Raw genomic sequence first — 22271 nt, forward strand, 5'->3', positions numbered from 1 at the left:
GCATGCAAAAGAGAAAGGTCACAGCTACGATTTGGCACACCGAGCAATTTTTTTTTTCTGTATGTACAAGCATATATTTGTGAAATTTTGTAGGCTTGTGTCTTGTGGTCTCTTATTCCATGTTGTATTTTCTTTAATGAACAGTCTAATTTGCAGCCATGTGTTGCAGAGACCTGTAGACATGCATTGAAACTCACAGAGATCTTCCCAGGAAGCTGTTCATGTTTAGCTCACCAAGGTAACAGTTGCAGCTCCACAAAAGATTTCCAAGTAATTGTCACATCAAGCAGTTGTGTACTGGGGTGACCTAGTTGCAACTGTAAGCCAGTGTGTAAAAAAAAAAAAAAAAAAAAAAGCTTCTTGTGCTGCTGTCTTTGAATCAGGAGTTATCCATAAATAAATGACACTGGGATACTCACATGTAATATCGTTTATTAGTTTATTGGCGCATCTTTCAATCTTTGCACAGCAGTAAACCACCAAGAAGTAAGTCCTTGTGAAGTGCTGTGTAGCCGCAAATTGTCTTGTAGTACGCATTACACAGAAAAAAACAATTGTGGCATCTTTAAAAATATTTTAGGTCATTCTTTTTAAATTTTGATTGGTTTAGGGCAGCTCATTATTTAATTAAGTGTTTTCTTTGTGATAGATTACCTACTTTTACAGTAACATAATACTATAGGACAAGAAAAGAGAAGATGGCTTCAATACGCTGTCCACTGTATAGGCTCAAGATGCCACTGTTTACAGCTAAAACTTTCTAAACTAAAACTTTCTATGCACAACTAAACTCTTTACAATGACCAGAGAGGGAAGGGAGCTGGCTGTGCAGATATATATGCATCCCTCTCATAAATTCCAAAAATGTTATTTTACAGAGCTTTTTATGATTATGCCAGTAGTTTTGAATACTAGGAGATCCAAATTTCACACATTAGAGAGTACTTATGGGTATGACAGGATTACACTGAAGTAATTGTTCAACACGGTATCCTAAACATATTTCAAGAGGGGTGTCACACCATAATACTTTTCTTGTTGGCAGTACATACACCTAAACTAAAACACACAGACATTCATATCTGTTCTATGGGGCGACATCAGTTATGACACCAGCAAGTCATAATATAGTGTTCTTGCTGTAAGGGCCTTGGCTGTATTTCCATCGCTAGCCAGGTGAAGTTAACATTCACACAGAAGCAGAAAAACTTCGGGATGGTACACATGCACTCGTACACTATGTTTTAACATAGGAACACTTTTTTTTAGCTTTATGTTACAGTGCACACTTACTGTGGGGTTGACTCTATGATCATCATCTTTGGCGAGTCCACTCCTTCACATTGTGTAGCAGAGTTCTGCCCAACTGCTGACATTGCCTCGAGAGGCATCACTCTTAAACGTGCTGGCAACACTGCTGCCAACTCTGGCAGTGATGAAGTTCTCCTTAGAAGTGGCTGTGTGTCCTTTGAGACGGTCATTTCAGTTGCTTGTAAATCAGTGCTTGGTTGTTTAGAAGCTGAATTGCTGAAAGTGGGACGTCTTGGACTTTGTGGCTGGTTTGTCTTCAGTGATTCAAGTGGTGGATTAACCCAAGCCTTTGTGGTGGATTCGGATGCAGCTCTGCCACTGCTGTAATGTGCAGGGTCTATTTTTGCTGCTGATTTCTCAGGCGACCGTACAGCTGGCTCCAGGATTGTGGCTGGCGTATTGCCATTGCCACGACTGAGGTGTCGATACTTGCCAGTTGAGTGCAGCAGGTAGCGTGCTTTTGTCCTTGAAGGAGTTGCACAGGAGCATGCCCCTGCACACTGGCATTGTGCCTGAGATGGAGACTTGGGACACGCCTGGTCCCTTGCTGGACTAGAGAGACTGCCATGTGACTCAGCACTGGTCGTAGGTGCACGTCGATCAAGAAGTGTGTGCATGAGGCCACCACTTGCAAGCAGGCTGCTGCTTCCACTGCTGCTGCCACTGCTGTGTCCTGCTGGGACTGATCCGTGCCGATGCCGGGATGACTGGCCACGACTAGAAGGCTCGCAACGCAAGCCCAGTTGCTTAGGATCGACAGATGTTGACTTGTGTCTACGCTGGGGACCACGTTCAAACACGGTCACGGGGGGCAGGATAACTCTGAGCAGGTGAGTTGCCTTGGAGGAAGAGGATGACCGTCGCCGGTCACTTGAGGAGCTGCTTCCCTGTCGAGAGGAGCTCTGCAGCTCATCCGGTATATAGGCTGCATTCTCGACACCTCCTCCCAGGCGATGAGAGGGGGCACTCGCGCTTGCACTGTGGTGGCTAGGGTTAGGGTTTGAGCTGATGGTAGCTGCAGAACGAACTTGGACAATTGCATTGTAAGCTGGGGGTGGTGGCATGTAGAACTTGATCACATCTTCATAGGATGGCGGTGGGTCGTAAAGTGGAGGCTCATTGAGGCCAAAAGGGTGCCTTCCATGACCGATAGACCCTGTGTCACTGTCTGCAAATAACAAATGCTGGATGTCAGTTTTATCTTCCCCACTGTACAGCACTCCACAGGTCTCCTAAATGGCTTTGTCCATGCCTTGTTCAAGTTGGGAATTGAACAGAAAACATAGCATATGATACGTCTAATGATGCAATTTTATTATAGAGTTACTATACTACTAGCTATAGTCATACTTACACATAATTGGACATAATTATTTAATTTCTTTGCAATTGCAATGGAATTGGTGCGTATTGTATTGTGGTGCTAGGATGATGACAAACAAAGAGAACAACAAACACACATAAGCACTAAGGTGCCTAAACTGCCATTTCATATCAAGGTACATGCACCCCATGTAGCAAGTGTTTACATAGAGGCCAAGCAGCACAAGTTACAAAACATATGCTGTGAAACTGACACCTTGTACACAGATGGGAAGAGGGCATGGCCACATATGTTGCATCGTCACCGCAATTATGTGAAGTTAACCCAGAAAACCAGCAGATGCCTAATGTAGGCACAGTCAAATTTTATGAACAGCTGTGTTGAACTTTTAGTTTACTGTGCTTTCAGCCTCGTCTAATAATAACCTAGTTGTAGCAAAAAAAGAAAGATAGCAAATCGTGTAATACCGAAGACAAGAATGCGGGAAAATGTACTTAAGAGCAGAATTAGCAAAAAAAAAAAAGACATTGTAACCATTCTAGCTTTGTGGTTCAACATCTGCAGGAACATCATCATCAGCAGCAGCAGCAGCAGCTTATGTCCACAGCAGGATAAAGGCCTCTCTCAGTGAACTACAGTTACCCCTGTCTTGCGTAAGCTAACTCCACAATACACCATCAAATTTCCTCATCTCGTTACTCTACCTGGTGCTCTGCCACCCTCAACAGCATTTCTCTTTGCTTGGCACCAGTCCTGTTACTGGTTATTTGCTAGATGCATTGCATGACGAGTCCAACTCCATTTTTTCCTCTTTTAATCTTGGCTAGAATGTGTTACCTGCATTTGCTCTCTAGTGCATACTGCTCTTTTCCTGTCTGTTAATGTTACACCTACTATTTTTCATTCCATTGTTTATTGCGCTGTCCTTATTTTTTTTTCAACTTTGTTGTATTATCAGCCCCATAATTTAGCAATAATAGAACGCACCGATTACGTACTTTTAAGGCGAGAGCCTTAAGTGGCTCTTTGCAATGGCTCATACCCAAGAAAGTGCATCATCCAGTCCAATGGTACAAAAACTATGGCTCATACCCAAAAAACATGTCGTCCCCTCCAATGGTACAAAAACTATCATCATCATCAATGGCTCATACCCCCCTAAGCAAGCGAAAGATGCAAGGCTCATCCCTCTTGTAATGCAGAGGCTATAGGCACTTGGCAAAGTGAAGCATGCAGTGCATATATTCATCAGAATCGCGCATACAACAAATGCAGGAGTGTCACTACAAACAGGGGAATGTGCATAGACTTGGTGCTCCACAACCACGATGCCATTAAAGAGTTGCAGTACATCTCCTGCTACTTTACAGGCCATAAAGCAATGATTATGTCTCTGAACGTCGAGAAGCCACCGCACAGCCCCAATGTTAGAGGATCGCACAGCCCCATGTGGTTAGAGGCTCGCTTACCGCCAGACAACACTAAAAATGGACTTGCACAAATAAACATTCATGAGGTACAACAATCATATGTGTCTTTAATTGTGTTTGGGTTGTGTTACACATTCATAACACTTACTGACGACAAGCAAACTGCACCTTTACGCAGTGCATTAAGTGCTCGCAAGTATCATTGAGGTTGACCTAAAGGGCCACACGTGCAATTCGCACTGCTATGTCTTGCAAGCAGTCTGACCCCTCAGATTGCATAAGTTAATGCGCTGCCAAGTATGCTGCAGGCTTCACGTGTTACAGGAGTGTAATCTGCTGCTGAACTTTTTTTTTCTCAAGGGTAATAATGGTAAGCTGCTGATCATGATTTGGAAGTTCTTGCCATATACACTCCAAACCATTTTTATTCATCTGGAAATTTCTTTGTTTTTTTATCCGCTATGGTTGCTTAGTGGCTTTGGTGTTGTGCCGCTAAGCACGGGATCAAATCCCAGCCATGGTGGCCGCATTTCGATGGGGGCGAAATGCAAAAACACTCGTGGTACTTAGATTTAGGTGCACATTAAAGAACCCCAGGTGGTAAAAATTTATCTGGAGCCCCCTACTATGGTGTGCCTTATAATCAGATCGTGGTTTTGGCACATAAAACCCCACAATTTAATTTTTTTTAAATTTCTTTTCATAACCTGGGTTCTCTGTGACTGCTGAGCAGTTGAGCAAAGTTTCAAACAGCCAACTACTAATCACAAGCTCTTGTCACCTTTCCAGGCTGTTATGTTAATTCTCAGACTTAGACTTTGACTCAGAAGGCTTAATTATCAACTTACACTTTGCCATTTGTGGTTTTTAATAATTTTTTGTAAGCCATCTCCAGCATAGCTGAATGGGATGTCATCTGTAAACTACAGGTTGTCGAAGTACTCTCCAATAATTTTTGTGCCAGTTCTTTTTCAGTGTAACGTTTTGAATACCCCTTCCATGCATGCAGTAAGTAGCATTGGAGAGATTGTGTCTGCTTGCCTGATGCCCTTCTCAATAATTATTTTTCGAAGAATTATGGTAGCTTTGGAATTCCTGTAAATGTCTTCTAAGATGCTCACATATCCTTCCTTTACTTCTTGACTACTTGAACAATTCCTTCTTCACGGCTTGTACAGTTGAAACTCGTTATAAATGAAGTCACATCCAACATGAAAATACCTTCGTTATATCCGATATTTGTTATAAGCTTACAAGCTGATAGCAGAAGGAAAAATTCTGGAAATTTTCTTATTACTTCATTGTATCCGATAATGCATTATAGTTGTGTTTGTTATGCTGAGGTTTGTGTCTGTAGTAAATTCAACACCTTTTTGCAATCCATGAAGGCCATATGGAGGTGTTGCTTATACTCCACAGACAATCTCGCAATATGTAAATTTGCTTCTCCGTTTCATCAGTCATTGATCATTATGCAAAGCAAGATTTTGCAAATGATAAGTCTGCAGAAAATTCTTTTTTGAAGTTGCTGCATAAGTAATTCCATTTTATGCTTGAATATTGCATTATAAAAATGTTAGGAATGCACTATTTAGTACAATGGATCGATGTTAATGAAGTAAGATAAATGTTTTCTGTGAGCTCTTATAGCCTTGATTTATAACCTTTCCATGTAGGATCCCAGGGTATGTTATAGAAACCATAGAGTAACGGCACAAAACCTTGATTCATGCAGGGAAATCTTTCTGAAAAGGAGATGCAGGTCAAATACCAGCATTTTCTTTTAAGAAATCATTTTTTAATATTTTGATTGCTAACTTTCATGTCAACATTCCATTGTCATGCATAAAAAATCCAGGCATATTTTCAATCGGAATACTGCAAAAAAAAATTTATTCTAATGAAGGGTGGTTTCCATAGGGGCTTCATTTTTTTTCAATTTATGCTCCGCTGATGAAGCTCACAACCACAAGTTTAACTCAGATGGCGACATTTCCTAGTGTAACAACAAGTGAGCACTAGCCCTCACTGAGTTGGCACCAGTTCATTCTCCACTTTTCACAAGTGCTCTGGCGAAAGCTATGTGTCCTACATATGAGATGCTGACAAGCAGAAAGCTGTTGTTTTGCTGTATTCAGGGCAAACTCCAAATTGCTATTGAGTCTCTCAACAGCAACATTTGGTTGCTTCATGCACTGACGTGGAGAAGGCCACTTCTATAGCCATACTGTGGTTGAACAAAGGCCACAAAGGCTTTGAGGGGGTGCTACAGGAGCTGAGCATCCTTTGAACTGAGGCATTGATTGCTCTGAGCAACCAGAGAGAGACCAAAAAAGACTCAGAAGAATCTCTGGAACACAAACAGCTGAAGCTTAATCTTGTCATTGCAGCACAGCAAAGAAAGCCCAACTGCAGCAGCAGAATGTTGAAGTTTTACACTTCTTCCGGAAAGACTGGTTTGCATTCTGTCCAAATTTTATGCAAATTGATTGTTTCAAGACATTCAACTTTGTTTGTCTCTTTTTTCAATCTTGCACTGTCTTTTCTATTTGTGCACAAATATTCTTGTACAGTCGACGTCCGTTAATCTGACCCTGACGGGACCGTCGAAATTTATCGAATTATCCGGTGAGTCGAATTAAACTAGATTAATAAAAAATTCCCAAACACCGCTGATTCATTTGGCAGTTGTTGCCTGATTTGAACACGTCCCCGAACCAAACGCGCGCTCACTTTCTATGTGTCCAAAGTAGAACATTAACGCAGAAATGACATTAAAGCGCCTAAACAATGTAGAAATCTTACGCGCACCCAATTCTTCAGCAAGAAATATTGTTGCACTGTGGCGGTCGGTTTTTTAAAGTCAGCTTCGCCACACGGTTATTTAAAGTTAGCTTCGCCGCAATATGGTTGTGGTATGCTGCAAAGCATACAAACATTGCAAAGGTGCTTTTTGTTTTTCGTCTAACTGCACCGCGCAGGCAATTTCCGGCTCAATTTTCCTTCTAAAAGATGAAAGGCACGTGTTAGAATATGGCAAATACCATAGTTAGACATTGTGAGTTACAGTTATTGCTTGAAAATCTTCCTAGGGCTCGCCGAAAATGGGCATTTTCGACGAGCAAAGACATATGTTCAATGCGTTCACTGTCCTCTAAGCTACGTCGAGACAGACGCTGCCACTAATGAGGTCACTATGGGGCTCACCACAGGGGTCATGCGTGTGTGTGCTGACTGGTCAGGTTCGAATTATCCTGAGATGGTTAATTTCAGCACAGAAAAATAACCAGATACGATATTGAAGAACTAAAATCCTATCCTAAAATATAATAAATACTGTATTGTGCATAAATTCCATCCAGTTATCATTATCATTAATGAAAATGGGCACTGAATACTTTTAAACGCTATGTGCAGTGTGTTGCAAAAGTGTGAAGGTCACTGAAACATAGCAGCTCCTTTGTATTGGCATTGTGCTTGCAAACACTTGCCTGCAGTGAAACTGGGATTTAATCTTCTTGCCAAAGGTGACAGTAGTAGCTGTAAAATACAGGAGATGGAACATGCCAGTGAAGGACCTTACACTTTTGCAACAAACTAGTGTGCTAATGCGAAAAATGAAACTTCTTGGCTTTGCATGTAATGGTAGGTGTGGTGTAACATATAGTAAAATTGAACCTCCTGTTTAGTTTTTAGATATAACAAAATTATTAATAATCACATGTGGTGTTTAATGAAATGCTTCTGCTTGGCTGGATTACTTCAAGAGGCATATCTTTCAGAGCAAAATCACAATTTCACCTGCAGTTGATAATTAAGATGTTAGTAATTACTTCAATTAATAATTATATAACAGCTCTGTTGAAGTTGCATAATTGAAGCTGTTGGTTCAAAGCACTTTTGAATCTTGATACTAGCACCACTTCTGAGCTGAGTGTCAAACCAAAACTCTTATTTGTTCAGCTTACATTATGGTTCAAACCTTTTGATTCTGTTTAAGTTCAGCTCCAGAACGAAGAAAATGACTGTTCGAACTGTTTCATACGGGTTCATTACAGTTTATAATGTTTCAATAAAAAGAAGTAAAATGTATGTACATGTGCACAAAACAATAACGTTCATTTGCTAAAAAGGTCCAGACACTTATCCTGGTTTCTCTCTCCATTATATATATTAGCACTTATGCATGGAGCCTATAATTTTGAACACTTTTTTTTGCCTGTCACAAGCACATCGATTCTGCATTTTCAGCTTGGTTATATAAACAGGAAGACAAAAATTTGCTATAGCAAATTATAGCTATCAAGCAACTCCATAAGTGACATAATAATCCACAATCTAACTCTGTAATCAACATTTTGATTACTGTATGGAACTAATTTGACTTCAAGGCTACTCAGTTTTGTAAAACATTATTGGCATCAAACTCCTCCACCAGGGAGGACAGTGTTGCCGTCTTGAGTGACAGTCTTGGCAGGATCATGTGACATCTTGGCCCATTTGGCATGGTGCGAAAATATTAGATAGAAATCCTTGTAGTACAATTACACTAGCTGTTACTGTATCTTCAGATCTTGTCCTTAATTATGACTAAGTCATCTGCTAGAGTTAGACCATATATGACTACATTAACAGGAAGCTGTCTATAGAATCATCCAACATGGAGGTTTACAGTCTGTTACTGTGACATCAGACTATGGTATACATTCCAAGCATGGTTTCATTTTCATCACCAGCAGAAGCAGCAATCTATTTCATGTTCACTGCAGGATGAAGACCTCTCCCAGAAATCTTGCGGCACACATCTTGATTCAAGTTCAATTCTAGTTCAGCAAAAATAGGTGATTAAGTTCACAGTTCGACACCTAGGTTTTGAAATACCTATAATATCCATCATTAAAGTTGTGATGAAACACATTGATGTTACACCTAATTATATTCCTGAACAGCCTTCCTTGTGTACTGTGTGGCAAGTGTGCATGGAATGGCAGTGCATTTTGTGCTGCATTCAGGAGACATTGTACCTATGCACAACACATTATAGGTGAAGTGGTAGCTGCACCATGAAAAGTCGTTTCACCATCGCTGCACATGGTGTGACTGATGGCAAAGTTGTAAGGGGAAACGTACCAACGTCTGCGCTGATGGTTCGTAGGGCATCCCTGCCCACCACTTCAAGCCTACGCTGTTTGTGTAGCTTGACCAGGATCATAACGGTGGTGAGAACAAACATGCCCAGTCCTGCGAGGCTGGTGATTAAGATGAGAGTGTTGGTTCCAGCAGCTGCCGAGCTTTCTTGCTTAGGGAAGTAGTAGTTCGGCGTCAGACTGCGCCACCAGTTGCTGTCCCTGGGCGTCAGGTGGCCTCCTGAACCAGGCACTGCTGTTTTTGGAAACATACACAAAAATAAGTTGTGTTGTAAAACCTCAGTTGCATGCTTAAAGATCTAGCAACAAGTTTTTTAGGGTCATGTAGATAGAGTACATTCTGTTGTAGTTTCTAATGACAGCCTACATTACAGAGCACAATGTTTAAATATGAAAACATGACAACATGAACGCTTACTGGCAACATGATGGTTTATTCTGTAATGCATATATTGCCTACAGCCAACTTCTCTGAACACTCATGTTGTGCTTTTAGTGACCTTGTTTTACAAATGCAGAAAATAAAAAAAAGCAAACATTGATGCGTTTTGTAAGATGAGCCTAAGTAGCATGTAGAGTCATTTTCACCAGAAAGCTATTGCTAAGTGTGCAGGAGAAAACGAAAGGTGGCAAAGTCTGCTGATGTCAATTTTGATGACAGCAGTACAAAAAAAAGGTGTGTGGTAAAGAAGGCAACATAATTTGTAGAGCAGAGAATGGTATACAGTCACAAGAAATATTGAAATAGTAAAATTTTCTAATTGAATCAAATACAAGGTGTGTTCAAAAAGAAACTGAACTTTTGAAATACCACGCCAACCGACAGAGGGAGCATGCTGTGGCTACTGAGCACACATAGCGGCAGGTTTAGACAACAAACTGCCATTTGCTGCATTTTGCCCTGACCGTTCGTTGGCAAGCTACAGCCACTGAAGTGAGCATCTGCACAAGCTGTTTGACCGATTAGTGTCAAAGTGACAATGAAAGAGCTTGAAGAACAATGTGTGTGTGTGTGTGTGTGTGTGTGTGTGTGTGTGTGTGTGTGTGTGTGTGTGAAATCTTGTCACAAACTTTCACAGAGACATTTCAATTGTTTAGCCAAGCATACGCGGTGAACTGTACGTGTCGCACACACTACTTTGAGTGGTTTAAACATTTTGAACACCGCAGAATGTCGGTCGGTGACGATCCCAAGCCTGTACGACCTTCCACATCAACAGATGATGACCATATCGAGAGAGTTTGTGCTGTGATTTGTGGAAATCGTCGCTTAAGCCAAGTTAAGTGTTCAAGAAGCTGCTGACGAAGTGGGCATCAGCGTAGGATCATGCCACCAAATTTTGAGTGACAAACTTGAGATGTGTTGTATCAGTGCAAAATTCGTACCACGTTTGTTGCCTGACGATCAGAAACAGACCTGTGTTGAAATCAGCCAGGAACTGCTTGCCACAGCTAATGAGAATGAAAGCTTCCTTAAGAACAGATGAGGAGACGTGGGTTTATGGCTATGATATTGAACTGAAGGTGCAGTTGCAGTGGGTGGTTAAAGCTTCTCCTCATCGAAAAAAAAGCATGCGTGAGTCAGTCAAAGATCAAGGTGATGTTGGTTGTGTTCTTTGACTGCAAAGACCATCGGGAAATTGTACCACGTGGTCAGATGGTAAAGAAGGAAGTCTACCAGGGAATACTAGTGCGTTTGAGGGCTGCTGTGCACATAGGCGTGAATCGTGGGAAAGCCATATATGGATATTGCATCACGACAATGCACCAGCTCACGAGTCACTTCTTGTCTGCAGCTGTCTAGCAAAACATCACACTCCCTTTGTGCCCCATCCACCATTTTCTCTGGATCCATCCCCAACAGACTTCCTGTTTCCCAGACTGAAAACCATGTTGAAAGGACGTCGTTCCCAAACCATAGCGGAGATTCAGAACAATGCGACAAGAGACCTGCATGCCATCCAAGAAAGTGCATTCCAGGAGGCTTTCCAAAAATGAAAGAAACGATTAAAACAGTGTATGGCCAGTAGAGGGGAATAGTTTTGAGGGGGACAGTGCTTAAATTATTGTACAATAAGCAATAAAGATGTTATAGCAAAAGTTCGGTTTATTTTGAACCCACCTCATATGAACATTTCGAATACAGTGGCTTCAAATATCAAATCAAATACTGAATGGTATTTCACTATGTTTAAGAAGGGTCAAAAGCAGTCCAAAGGAGATTATGGGACAAACAAACCTCATTTATGTGTGAAGTTTATTTTCAGTAAATTATATCTTCCGTCATTATATCCTTCAGTGCACATAATGTCATTTGTGAAGGAAATTCCTATTACCTAGACTGCTTTGAAATGATCAATGAGTAAAGGGTGCTCACAGTAAAGGATGCTCATAGACATTTTCATGGCACAATAGACGCCTGCCTTTTTGATTGTAGCAGCTGTGTGTGCATCTGCTTCTTTCAGCTTTCTTTTCTCAGTTAAACCTGCAGGTGTCTGCCACAGTCCTGTCTTGCCGATGGGTCTTCATGATGGAGGCACCCACTGAGCCTTTCATCGTTGAACAATAATTTTGTTAAGCATTAATTGATGGTTTGCAAATAGCAAGTTCTTGGAGCATTATAAAGCAAAAAGAAAGAAAGAAAAACATTGTTGGGAGTATAAGGCAATCAGAACTGTGCTTTACTGTATGTTTTGTGTGATGTAAACTTCCACTGTCTGTACCAAAGTACAATTATTGAGGGCACCAAGTATTCATATTGGAGATAAATCTTTTGAGCATCTTGCCCAGCATTTTACCCACCGTGGTTGCTCAGTGGCTATGGTGTTGGACTGCTGAGCACGAGGTCGCGGGATCGAATCCCGGCCACGGCGGCCGCATTTCGATGGCGACGAAATGCGAAAACACCTGTGTACTTAGATTTAGGTGCGCGTTAAAGAACCCCAGGTGGTCGAAATTTCCGGAGTCCTCCACTACGGCGTGCCTCATAATCAGAAAGTGGTTTTGGCACGTTAAACCCCATAATTTAATTTTTTTTTGCCCAGCATTTTATGTCAATCCTTGTGTTACTATCTTGTTTTCCTTTTTGCGTTTTGCTCCTGAGGGTTATTAGTGTCATATTTTGTTTATACTATAAGCCCAAGTTGGCAGCGAGGTAAACAGATATTTTGATGAGCGTACCATAACAAGCAGACTCGTCAGAACCATCACCGCAGTGGTTGAACCCATCACAGTGCAAGATAGATTTCATGCACCTTCCATTTCCACATTCAAAATCTCCAGAAGATTGGCACTGTAATCCTGCAACGAAGAAAAAAGAAAATCTTGTTTATCTCTAATGTGTAAAAGAGGTTTTTGGTGCCATATTCCTTAAATTAAGAGTCACTGCAGTTGGCCACAGACAGATTATCCAGCAGACATCCTTTGTATCTTCTTTCTGACCTACTTTGGACATGGACATACTTTGGACATCCATTAGTCCTCTAAAAATTTCTATATGAAAATGTTCTGAAACATTAATGAGTGGCATAAGGTGAACATTCACGAGGCACAAAAAAAGCTAATTGTGGTGTATAACATCCCAGAATGAATTCAGTTTGGGCACAATGGAGGGAAAAAGTGAAGAAAGGTTCTTTAGATGTCCTTTTGGTATTCTATATGCTAGGCCTTAAACACCCAGAACGAGTTGCATACTATTCTGCTTAGTCAAAAGCAGAATTTTACTTCTGCTAATCAGTGAGTAGAATCTTAGCATAAATATATTTGCCAACTGTATTTACACAAACATTGCTGCAGCAAAATAAAAGCTCAACATGGTAAGATGCATCGCTTCATGGATTTAATTACTTTTAGAGTAGCATGGCTGCCAATGGAAACAAAGTTTGTAGGATTACACAGTCGGTAGCACTTAATCGATGCAACACACTCTCGTCAGGCATTGAGAACTTTAGTGCATCGCTTAATTGTGCTGAAAGCTTATGCCTGATATGTAACCAGATGAAATGACTGATGAAACTGATCTCCCTAGTTTATAATAAATACAACTTCATAAGCATGTTTATGAGCAGGCTGAACAATGGAAGAAAGCTGAAAAAAAAAAAAAAGATGCATGGAACCTCTAAAGGGCCCCTCACCAGGCCCCATAGCAAATTTTAGTTATACACTGGAAGTTGTTACGTGTCCTCTAGGGAGTGTTCTGCCGGAAACATTTTTAAAATCACCTCATTAATACCTGAGATAGAAATATTTCAGTGCCAGGAACCCATGATTTCAGCAGGCGAGCTCCACTGCATAGCGAGACTCTCTCTCCACTCGCTCCGTCTAGCCTCTGCAAGCGAAATTCCTTCCCTGCGTTCTCCCATGCTGGACCTCGAGGATCGTGTGATGCATACATCACGGGCCCTGCCTTGACTTTTTTTTTCTCCTCGCTTTTTTTTTTTTTTCAGTGATGCGCATTTCCGCTAGCGGAGTTGCACGCGAGCTGTTATCGGTTTTGCGCAGTGCACGATTTTGCGCACTGTGCACAACGACACATGACTGGCAGTATAATTCAATGCTACACAAATGCTGAGGCAGAACAAGCAGATCGCAGAGCATGATCACGCGCAGGAACACAGTAGAAAATGGCATAGTTTTGGTACCTGGGCACGTGACCGCGTGACCGTTGGGAACAAGCAGACGAAGCGGAAGCACATCACTAACTTCGGTGCGAAGTAAAACAAAAACATGAAGACATTCTGTTTGTGTGTTTTATTATTTCTCTAAACTTCAATTCGTCTATTCAAGCAACAGATCACACAGATAACAGATGTTGTCTTGAATAATTCTCGAAATCACACGTCACCACGAGCGACGTCACTGTGGACACCAGTACGTAGGCGCAGGGACGTGAGTACGCCATCCTCCGGCTTGGGGTACGGCGGCCACGAGGAGAAGGAAAAACTGCGTTCGGCTTGAAATTTCAGATCTTTCCGCAGCATGTAGCGATGTAATATTTTGCAGACACGGTCGTTATCAGCTTACTATGGCCAGACCTGGTGAGGGGCCCTTGAACAGGTTCTATGTGTCATTTTACAAACTCCATTGTAAGAGCTGCTGTTAAACTGTCCCTATCTTTTTCTCAACTCAGTGTTCATATATTCTTAAATTTGCTATCATGTTCAGCTGTGAAGAGGTTTGCGACCAATTTATTTTCGTCATGTCATTCATCTACTAGTTGATATTTCTGCAGTTAGATGCCCTAACATATGTATATATACTAGGGGACTGCAAATATTCAAAATAATGAATTTGAATAGTTTTTGGTATCTTTGTATGCAAATCAAGAATGTAACATTCAAAATTTTTGAATATTCATTTATGACACAATTATGACACAGATAATGTGCTACAGAATGAAATGTTTCTCGTCTTCCAATTAATAAAATCTTTATATAAAGAGATGTATTCTTTCTCAAACTTAAACACATTCTCAAATAGTAATATGTATGACTACTACAAGTTTCTCTGCATGGTCAATAGGAGATGTCGCGCACAGTGAAAGAAAAGAAAAAATGGAAACGACAGGAACAGTGGCGCGCTTTTCAAGTGGCAACCAGGACATTCCACTGGTTCGCTGGCACCCGATTATGGGGTCGAGTTCGCTGTAAAACCAACGCACTGTTTGTTTCTAGAAATGAAAGCAACGCCGGAATTCGCTTTCTGCCATCTCTTCAAACGCAAACCTCCAACTGCTCTGCTTCCTTCTCGAGCAACGCCAACGCAACAACCATGGAGGAAGGAAAAATGTAGGAGGGAGCATTACATCGTGCAGCCAGCCTTGGCAAGCGAACTCTCCGTGAAGCCACAGTGGTGGCCCAACACGTGACCTCATACGTCGAGATCACGGAGCAAGAAACGAGATTTGCTGAGATGTTTGGTTCCCGGTAGCTATGCCAGTAGTTTTTATTCTGTGTGCACTTGTTCAGCTGCCCTGCCGTGGCTCTGCCTGCAGAACGGGAACACTAAAATCAACTGCACATTTTGACATGCGATCACGTTTTGGGCCACCACTGGCCCAGCAGATTTCGGCTTCAATCAAGTTGTGGTATGCTCCCTCCTCATGTTTCCTTCCACCATGGTAACAACCAAAGCCCCCATTGCAGGCGCCATTTTCTCAATTTAGACTATGGATTAAATTTAAACGTGCCATTCTGTATACGGAGCCACGGTTTGGATCCGATCCAATCCAACAGACGTACCATGCAAAGCCAGTTTAGTAGTGAATGCATGACTGCTCTAACTTCACACCTGTCATCCCGTTCTGCTCAGAGCAGATGACACGCTCGGTTGCAAAATGATTGACAGGAGCATGTCGTCAGTTTGACGTCACCAAAAATGTGGCCACGCCCTGTGGCTGACAACATCGGCGGAGCTTCGGCAAGTCGCGTGCTTCGAGCAATGATCACCAATCATGCCCCAGATGTCTGCTGTTAATCAATCAGCCAGAAATACAAAGTCATTGTGCGACTGCTGTTCTGAAGGACTATGCTTCAGGAAACATTGTTGCAGCACAGAAGCACTGCTTTTTGTGTGAACACGGGGATCAGTCATTTTTTATCATGCCTTTCTGTCTTGGAGTCATCTAGTCAAAGATGTTCTCTCTTCAGGCTTGCAGCAGATTTATTGCCTCAATTTATGGGAAATACTGTTTTGTCACTTTGCCAGACCTTAATAGGCTCACTTTTTTTAAATAATGTGTTCTTTTTTTTCCATCTCTTTAAACATGAGGAAATATACAGTGTTTGATTTGACATTTGAAGCCATTTTTTTTTCTTCTTCTCATTATTCCCATTTAAGTAGAACAGACAGTTTAAATATACAAACACCCCAATTTATACCACACATTCTTGTGATACTTGCGCACATCACATATGTAACTCTGTGCATTTGAATGCCACTCGTCTTATTATTTTTTGCAATAATTTAGATTACTCTATATACTCTATAGTTCTTCAACAACCTCCATGGCATTCTTACCTAAATAGATGTGCTATGTCCCCTGTTTTCATTCTTGCTGTAAACTTGCCTTGTTTAATAGAGCAAAAATAATGTGGCTGACATTGTGCAGTCATAAGTGCTGCGTAACTTTCATGCGTAGCATACCACCTGTGCAATCCATTTAATTGTCCTAAGCTGTGGCAAAAAGCATTGCACAGTAGCGACGTAATGACTACAGTAAGGAATATGCTTGACTGTTTATGTTTACAAAATGCAATATAGTAGTTAAGGTGAGTAGCCACACCACCTCATATAGCCATGAGTGACAGACACATATAATAATTTCACACGATTCTTACTTTGATTGCAACTAGCTTGAAACAGACAAGTGCAGATATATTCTTTTATGCCTCACATGTTATAACATTTTAAGATTACAAATTTCCTGAGTATCATTTCCTACGTCTGTGTACTTTTTTGCTATGGCCTGCTGGGGTAGGGTGAATTTTTGTTTATAAATAACTGAATGTATGAAATAAAAGTATTGCGTAATGTGTTTTTCAGTTTTCGGTGAAAACACTGAACCTGAAACATAGTCAGGGTCTCATTCTCGATATGCTAACCACTTCGTCTTTCTTATTAACTTCGAAATAAACATCTCCATATGTATATCCACACACAACAGCTATGTGTGAATGACATAGCACAATCATTATGTGTGAATGAGAAGGCATAGAAATATGCCAGAAGAGGTACTTACTTTCATAACTAAATACTGAGTAAACAATTGCCAAACGTGACTTGTTGCTGAAGCTGCCTTGGAGCCGTATGTAGAAACCGATGGTAGCTGAAATTATGTACTCCTGGCCTTGTGGTGCCTTGTGGCTTTGCTGGCCCGTTAGAGATTCAAGCAGTAAAGAGACAGACGTGAGACCTTGTCGAATCTCCAGGCTCGAATCTGGGCCTGCATTTGAAAATTGCTCTTGTCAGGTAAAAGGTGCAAATATTTCACTGCTCACGATGAGAACAGCTTATTGAATTATGTCTACAGAGCTGTGAGTGCCTCAAATTATAATGGCCAGGTGTGTGCCACTCATGAGATTTTACTCTTTTGTTTTGTTAAGATAAAAAAAAAAAGACAGCACAAAGTTCACATATTTGTCTTTCACTTACTTTGGAGCATAATACAAGCACACGACCTTTTAAGCCTTTGACTGCGAGTTCTCTCTTTTTATGACTGCTCCTCAGCTGCCCCGCCAGATTCTTATTGCTTGTTGGTTCCGTGGACATTTCATGCTACATAGAAGCTGGTCTTTAGTCATCACTTCCATTCAGTATTCAGTATTTTTAAACAGTTCATAAAATCCTTCATCTGTCATAGTCCAAACAGAAAAAGCTGCCACACTGGCCATGGCTATCGTGCCAATTTTCAGCCCCTGCCATTTTCTTTCCTCTTTTCTTTTTCCGTGTTGGTTCAGCAGACATTTCTTGCTACATAGAAATTGGTTATTAGTTATTGCTTTCTTCTGATTCAGAATTCACCAACAAGTCACAAATCCCTTTGCTTGTCAACGTACGGACAGGCCTACCACACTGGTTCACCATGGCTGCCCTTCCAAGACAGACAGACAGACAGAGTACTCAGGTATTTGCTCCACCAGCTGTCAGAAATTTTACTTTGAAGTTTAGATGACTTCACCATAGATAGCATAACAGGTAGACAATTTTCTTTTTCGCATGAGTTATTCTGGAGAGATAGGGAGCGCACTGAAAACACAAAACAAGTGTACTGGGGGTGGCAGGGATTGTGCAAGAGTGAGTGCCCGAGTTATCTCGGGAGTAGCAATGAACGGTACTGAATGGTAATGATAAAAGGTAATGAATGAAATACTATAATAAACAAGAAACTCTAAATGTGCCTTTAATTTCTCATTGTTTCATTTGTGCAGTAGCCTCCCTAGAGCAGCCATAATTCTTGCACAGTACTGTCATTTCTATGCATCAGTGACATTTCTTTGAGATAATCTAAATTGGTCAATTGCTAGGCACCTGCATGAAATGTGTGCACAGTGTTTCAGTTTCTAGTAATGAGACTTACCCATTTCTTCAAATTGGGCCACTCGCACTGAAATGTGTGTTTCATAGGCAAAGGTGGTCCCAGGACGAAGAAGCCAAATACAGTCAAAGTTGCGTGTATATCCAGGATTTGCCATGTTCATCATGGTAATTGCGCCACCAAGGTCTTCCACAACACCACCACAGTCTGAAACAAGCAGGATCATCTTTTACACTCCAGACAAGTTGAGGAGTAGTTTGAAATATATTGTGTATTTGTTTTAACAGAACTGGTGTGGGATTTAAAGACTAATCTCTTTGTTCATTAGTGTTTTCTCAAGTTCCAAATAAACGGTGTAATGTTGACCTGCTGAAAATTTCTGTGCATTATATGAATTTTTTGCTTCCTGCCCTGTTGTGTAACTTAGAAAAAATCTGTGCTCACACTCAAGCGCATCTCTCTTTCCAAGTGCACCTCCAATTAAAACATGCACAAGTGATTATACAAATGTGGATCTGCAACTCACGAGGACAATTACGTCTGCCCAGAAGCCTCAGGGGCACGTTTCAATTAAATTAGATGTAGATTGTAAATCACATCTAACTACTAGACACTACAGATTATGCATCTTTTTTAAACCTTGCAGGGGTTGTTCATGGAGGCATACTAGTCATTTCTCGATTGACATGCGAAATAGTGTGCGTCCTCTTCGGTGCTGTGGCTGCAGTACAAAATCTGTTTCAAGAACAAGGCATCTTGCCACTATTCCTATGAGGGATATTTCATTGTTTCTTGGCTATTTGAGTTGGAGTCCGTGCACAGATCAAGTGCTTTTGCACGGCCAGTGTAAATTCTAGGCTAAATAGAAAATAAAAGCTGGTTGTTCCTGACGAAAGTGTTATCATCAGCTGAGTGCTGCGTTATCTACAAGACAATTTGCTAAGATGTTCAGGTTTCAATCTAAAACCATTAACACAAAGATGCACGTTGACCATGTATCTGTACAGCAAAATTTCGCATTGTAAGCTCCTTTGGTTGGGGAATGCCTATCTTGCTCATGTGAGAGCTTTTTTGCAAATGGTCAGTTGTCTACGAGATGGGCTGCAGGATGCTTTGTATCACAGATCTCGTAATGCTTAGCTGAGCTTCATACATGATTATTTTAAATACAGCTGGCAAAGTTGTCAAGAGATTGGCTCTAGACATTTTAGATATCTTCCGAAAACCCCTCAAAATGCCACAATATAATTGGCAAGACATGTCCATCTCATCGAGATGTCAAGCTGTTCAACATATGATGGTGATGTTCCTTTCTTCTGGCATGTGGCCATTCAAATAGATAGGCCAATAATCTAGTGGCAGGAGGTAGCTTAAGAAAATTCTTATTTGGAGAGGAGAAATGCAATTTAAAAACAAAAGCAAAAGGAAATTCCATAAAAACTAGAGCAGTGCGCAAGTGAGCAGTCAGGCAAACTGAATGAAAATTAATAAGGAGGTAAAAATCAAAGAGATAATAAAGAAAACGTTACTAATATGTATGTAAGCTGTGTACAGTGGCTAAATGCTTTCTGTCTTCTTCCCATGCACTTATGGTGTCACAGTGGCATGACTTTTGCCACAGTATTGCTGCTGTAACATTTCAGTCATATTTTTTTGCGCTAAGTTAGCAATATCCGTCTGACATGGCAAATGGTATTCCGACAAACGGAAAAAGATGAAATCGACAGATTATACTGCACAAATTGGAAACTTACCCCTGTATTCAGAAATGCAACTTAAGTTGAAGCTCATGCTTGACTTGATTTAAATGACGCCTGGCGTTAACGTGCCCAAAGACACTAACTGCGTTTCCTTCGGCGGGTTCACGATAGGTGTCATTTAGATCAAGTCAAGCATGGGCTTCAACTTAGTAAATTGCATATCTAAATACGGGGGTTTTTTATGCTTAATGTCCATCGTCATCACTCTCAGATAGCTCTTTATTGCTATGGCCACAACATGTCATTCATTGTCTACACGGCTCACTGCATTTAATATTTTTCTCCACAGCCATAATAAACAGGATGGTGGCCCACACCGACATGCTGAAAACATGTGACATGGCTCTGTTTCGGCTAGCTTAACATGTAAAATAACTTCTCTTTGAGTCAGCTTTCTGAAAGAAAGTGTCACGTCGTCATCACCAACCTAGGCGAAAACTTCAATTTCGATTGCTATTTTATGATTATAATGGCGTTAGCTCTGACAGTAGGCTGTTGCCAATGCCGCCATCAAGGCTTTGGTTTTGTATCCAATCCTAATTGGGTGAATACATAATCATTCATTGTGAGCTGCCGTTTTCGCCTGAAACTCTGCCTAGGGCAGGCCGAACATTGGTGTTTTCAGCAGGACACAGCATGTCTTCGATGCATTTTTCACTGTACCCTACCATCGCCAAGACAGCATAATCCTATGCCGCCAATACATAGGGTCACCATTGGTGTCAAGTGCGTGCATGCCGACTAGTCAAGTTCAAATTCTCCAGCAGAGACCTTTGGTTGGTATCGACCTAAATGAAAAATAAAATTAATCAGAGTATAATTTAAGAATGTCTACTGTATCTCCTGGAGGGGTTTTCAGGGTAATAAAATGAAATGAACATACCTGTTGAAGGCTTGTTAAACCAGTACTTTTCAGGATCTGGAAAAATGACATGACAGTTAAAGGAAGCTTTGATGTGGAATCTTGCATGTCTGCATATATAGCCATGCAGTTGGCATACTAGAATTTTTTAGACACATACCATTACTTCATTAGTGAAGCCCGCTGCCTTTTCAGCATATACTGGTTACAATACTAGCAACACTCAGTACTGATGCACAGCATGGGAATGTACCCCCCACCTCATAAGATTTTGGAACACTGGATCTGAGTAAAACCTAAATTTAATCGCAGCCTGGGCACACGTCCTCGAAACGAAAGGTAGAATTGATACTTCTCCGTGCAATCCTCACATTCCTGACATACATTTCAGACTCTGTGGTGATCATGTCGTGAGAAAATTGAACTTATTCTAATTTTCCGTGCTCCGAAAACTTCTGAGGTTGGCTGTACTTGCCAACCTTCTGAGGCACACATGGTTGCTGACACAACAGCACATTTATCTATTACGTCAATATGCTTGGTCAAAGCTTGCAGTATAAAGTTTCTCCTAATTTGTGTACAGCATATCAGCACTTGTATGCAGTTGCAAATGTACGATTTAGATATCCATGTGCAGAATCCACCAGTATGATTTGTTTTGTGCAAGTAGAGCGATGATTAATTCGATAACCTTTTCAGCACTGATCTCGCATCTTTAGAACACCTCCGGAACATAGGATGCAGTATTTGCAGCATACTATCATTTGTGTAGATCTCTCATACTTGAAACGTCTGCAGTAAATAAACAAATCAGAAAGGCAGACAAGAAAAAAATGCACTATGAGTAAGAAAAAAAAATATGCCCAAAGGCGACCCACAACTTAAAATGGAAAAGTTAACTAATTAGACAATGCATAAAATATTTTCGGGGGCTTCTCTGCATTGCTGCTAACAAAATACAGTTGGTTTAAACTACTGTAGCACTTGCTTTAATTTAGTTTGTGAAAACTTGCTGCCTGTTACATAAATGTTTTTACTAGGGGTGTGTGAATACTCGAACATACGGATCGAATCGTGAACGCTTGACTAATTCGACTCGCGAATGGAATATCTACTATTCTGTTTTATTGCGAGAACAATTATGTGGACACTCCAGGCACATTTATGCCGTGGCCGTGAGGTTCCGTATAAAGTCCAAGGGCGATAAAATCGTCACTGCGCGCCGTATGCTGTATGTGCGAGTGAAAGCGTGCGAGGGTGAGCCGGTGATCGCAGCTAAATCACGCGCACGCAAAGAAGGGAAGCGGGGAGGAAGCGCGCTGTCTTGCGTCGCGCGCAAGGCTCCGTGGGTGGGTAGAGATGGGGGAGTGGGAGGGGTGCGTTCAATTAGATCGTACTAGACA

General features: G+C 41.2%; 1 protein-coding gene across 1 annotated transcript in view; it reads right to left on the reverse strand.

The window, feature by feature from the left end:
• Nucleotides 1-412: 412 nt before the first annotated feature.
• Nucleotides 413-22271, reverse strand: part of Culd (CUB and LDLa domain) — a 223478-nt gene continuing 201619 nt past the window's right edge. Inside the window, exons 7-12 of the mRNA XM_050194991.3 lie at nucleotides 20890-20925; nucleotides 18289-18453; nucleotides 16951-17154; nucleotides 12393-12512; nucleotides 9196-9447; nucleotides 413-2479 (exon numbers count right to left, since the gene is read on the reverse strand). Of these exons, the coding sequence (XP_050050948.1) occupies nucleotides 1290-2479; nucleotides 9196-9447; nucleotides 12393-12512; nucleotides 16951-17154; nucleotides 18289-18453; nucleotides 20890-20925 (1967 nt within the window). The 3' untranslated portion in view covers nucleotides 413-1289. The remainder of the gene's footprint in view (nucleotides 2480-9195; nucleotides 9448-12392; nucleotides 12513-16950; nucleotides 17155-18288; nucleotides 18454-20889; nucleotides 20926-22271) is intronic.

This window comes from Dermacentor andersoni, chromosome 1 (assembly GCF_023375885.2).
Source record: "Dermacentor andersoni chromosome 1, qqDerAnde1_hic_scaffold, whole genome shotgun sequence".
NCBI lineage: Eukaryota > Metazoa > Arthropoda > Arachnida > Ixodida > Ixodidae > Dermacentor > Dermacentor andersoni.